The 2,740-nt window shown below is 37.3% G+C and overlaps 1 protein-coding gene across 2 annotated transcripts; it reads left to right on the forward strand.

The window, feature by feature from the left end:
- Nucleotides 1–458: 458 nt before the first annotated feature.
- On the forward strand, nucleotides 459–1,626 carry LOC111367748 (predicted GPI-anchored protein 58). 2 transcript variants are annotated; one of them, XM_022988784.1, is made up of 2 exons: nucleotides 459–943; nucleotides 1,126–1,626. In XM_022988784.1, the coding sequence occupies exons 1-2, from the start codon at nucleotides 827–829 to the stop codon at nucleotides 1,390–1,392; spliced, it is 384 nt and encodes a 127-aa protein (XP_022844552.1). In that variant the 5' UTR covers nucleotides 459–826; the 3' UTR covers nucleotides 1,393–1,626. The 2 variants fall into 2 exon arrangements, with proteins under 2 accessions (XP_022844552.1, XP_022844551.1); XM_022988783.1 differs by having other exon boundaries at nucleotides 503–943; nucleotides 1,099–1,529.
- The last annotated feature ends 1,114 nt before the right edge of the window (nucleotides 1,627–2,740 follow it).

Consider the following 2,740-nt stretch of genomic DNA (forward strand, 5'->3'; position numbering starts at 1 on the left):
TCTTCTCTCACGGATAAAATCCACTTTATTACTAATGGTAAAAAAATCAATTATCAAAATCCGTACCAAACATGTACTAAAATTATACTGCAATTGCTGACTATGAACTACATTAAAATTAAGTGAAAAGACAATCAATATAACATTGAAGTAAAACACAAAAAATAAATCTTGTTCAATAAATAGAGAATTCCAACCAATCAGCAATTAGCGTGCCACGTCACTCGAGTGCTAGCATAAAGGGATCGGATTGTGTCACGTTTTTTATTCACTAAAGTGATTAGATATTATGTCATATTTGATGGGAATTAAAATAATATTTTTTGTAGATTTTCGATAAAAATCAATAAAATGCGTGGTCGAAAAGTTGTGGATCTAATGAATATGTAGTTAAAATTAATTGTTGACTTAAATTAAAATATAAATTTTAATCCATCTTAAACAGAGCATAATATTGTGATAAAAACTCTGGCACCAAGAATATTCTTTTAACTGCTATAACTAACTTTTGAAAACAGGCCGCCCACTTTCTTAATAAAGAAAGAAAGAAAGAAAAAAAAAAAAACCCTACATTATTACCAGAGAAAAACATGGCGTGCCTCTGATAATGTCAATACACAGGTTGTCCACAAACATGTATGCATGTTGTAATAAAGCCCTTAAAACAAGCGAATAGGTTGCTATCCACCTCTATATAGTCGCTTGCTTTGGCTGATTTTCATTTCAGCCTCGTAACCAAGTTCGTTCCGATTTCCGTTTCCAAGTTTCTCTACTTCGTTATCAAGTTCTCTGCTCGCTCAATCTTCCCACCAATCTAGATAACATCATGGGAGGCTGCGCGGGCAAACTCAAAGACCAGGATGTTGACGAGGCACCGGCCCCTGTTGAAGCACCGGCCACCCCAGCCGCCCCTGAGAAGACCGAATCTGAGACTGTTCCTCAAGTAATCACACTATTTGATCGTGTATTAATTTACTATTCGTCTCTTTTGCTTATCCCTATCCCAATGAGTCGAAATCTAGGTTCTTATTTTTCGGTTGAGTTATAATTCTTAGAAAGCTAAGGTTTATGTTGTTTTCTTATGATCAATGATTGCAGGAGAAGAAAGATGACGAGACTAAGGAAGAGAAGAAAGATGACGAGACTAAGGAAGAACCTTTAGTAGATCTTTCTGAACCAGCTCCAGAGGCTGCGAAAATCGAGGAAGAAACCCCGGCAACTGAGACAAAACCGGTTCTTGAAGAACATGTTCCGGTCGAGGCAGAGAAACCAGCAGAGGCGGTAGAGGTGGCCAAGGAGGAGAAAAAAGAAGTAGCAGAGACGGTTGCTGCGTCCAAGAAACCGGAAGTCGAGGCTGCTGCTCCAAAATCTGAGGAGAAAAGTGAAGCATAAGGTGTAAGATTCTGTATTGTTGTCAAAATTAGAGATATATGTTGTGGCTCATGTAATAAATTTCTGAATGAAAATAGACACATATTAAAAATATTTTGGTACTTATTCTGCATTAATATGATTATCTGTATTCCTTATATTGAATTAGAATTTCATACCTTGTGGCAGAGAACCGATACTCGAGTTCAAGAATCGAGATATCCAGATCCGAGAGCTAAAGCATCTCTTTTATTCTCTATTTTGCAAACTGCTTTTTGAGCATCAATTCCTTGCCGAAAAGAAATGTGACAGAAACTTTCAATAAAACTGAAGACAGACGTTAAACAATTTAATGATTTTGCATTTTAGCTTTGAGTAGTGTGAAAGTCTTGTGCAACTTTAATGTCTATATTGAAGGTATCTGTCATGAGTTTGGTGTATAAAGAGATCGAGAACTTTAAATCTCACCTTTGAAGATTGAATTACTCCAAACAATACCATGTGAAAATTCAGCTTGTAATTGTTGGAAGTAGGTAAAAATTGAGCATGGGTTTATCTTTGGTGTTCAATACATCTTCTACATTTGGTATTAGAGTGTGGGTTACCATTACCTTGCGAAAATCGGTTCAAAATCAACATCTCCTTCAATTTGACTGGATCTGAAATCTTCAGTTACTTCCAAATCGGACCTTCGTTGGACGAACGGAGGCCAGACCCACGACCAGCAAGTCGAGGCACCCCCCAGTGGTGGCGGCACGTGGCGGTCCGACGGCGCCTGGGCTGTCCTACAACATGATTTTTTCTGCCATTTCGTTTATATAATTCTCCTAAACGTTTTGATGTGTTTGGTTTAGTGTCCGTGACCTCAATTTGCATTTGTTACTGATCGAAACTGTTATATTTGCTAAATCTTTAAGGCGAATAGTGATGGCCCTAAAGCAGTATATTTGCATCTCTCCACGTTACAGACTCAGATAGGTCTGCTCTGGTAAATTGGCTAAAACCTTTAAATTTTTGCACTAACAGATCATCGTGTAGGGTGATCATTAGGATTGGGGGTGTCATTACATGACAACCATTGCTTGTGCCAAAAATTTAGGGTTACTTGCTCTTAATTGTTTGATTGAGTATATGTCTTTTGGTTAAATCATTATTTAGTTCTTAGTGATATACTTGCTGTGAAACTGGCTATTTGTTAGACGTAACTTTTGTTGCATTATTATTTTCGCTGCTTATTAATTATGTTAGAATTACCGTAACATTATCCGTTCGAACGTTCCCTTGATCTAAGACCGCGAGTCTTACGAAACCCTAAAAATCTAGAACGGTGTATATTGTCTATGACCCTAGGACTATTTTGTATGGTTTG

This window comes from Olea europaea, chromosome 18 (assembly GCF_002742605.1).
Source record: "Olea europaea var. sylvestris chromosome 18, O_europaea_v1, whole genome shotgun sequence".
Taxonomy (NCBI): domain Eukaryota; kingdom Viridiplantae; phylum Streptophyta; class Magnoliopsida; order Lamiales; family Oleaceae; genus Olea; species Olea europaea.

Bases quoted from the DNA above. Each gene is read 5' to 3' on its own strand.
- LOC111367748 (XM_022988783.1), top strand. From the start codon at position 827: ATGGGAGGCTGCGCGGGCAAACTCAAAGACCAGGATGTTGACGAGGCA. The intron at 944-1,098 runs GTAATCACACTA...CAATGATTGCAG, and splicing joins AATCTGAGACTGTTCCTCAA to GAGAAGAAAGATGACGAGAC.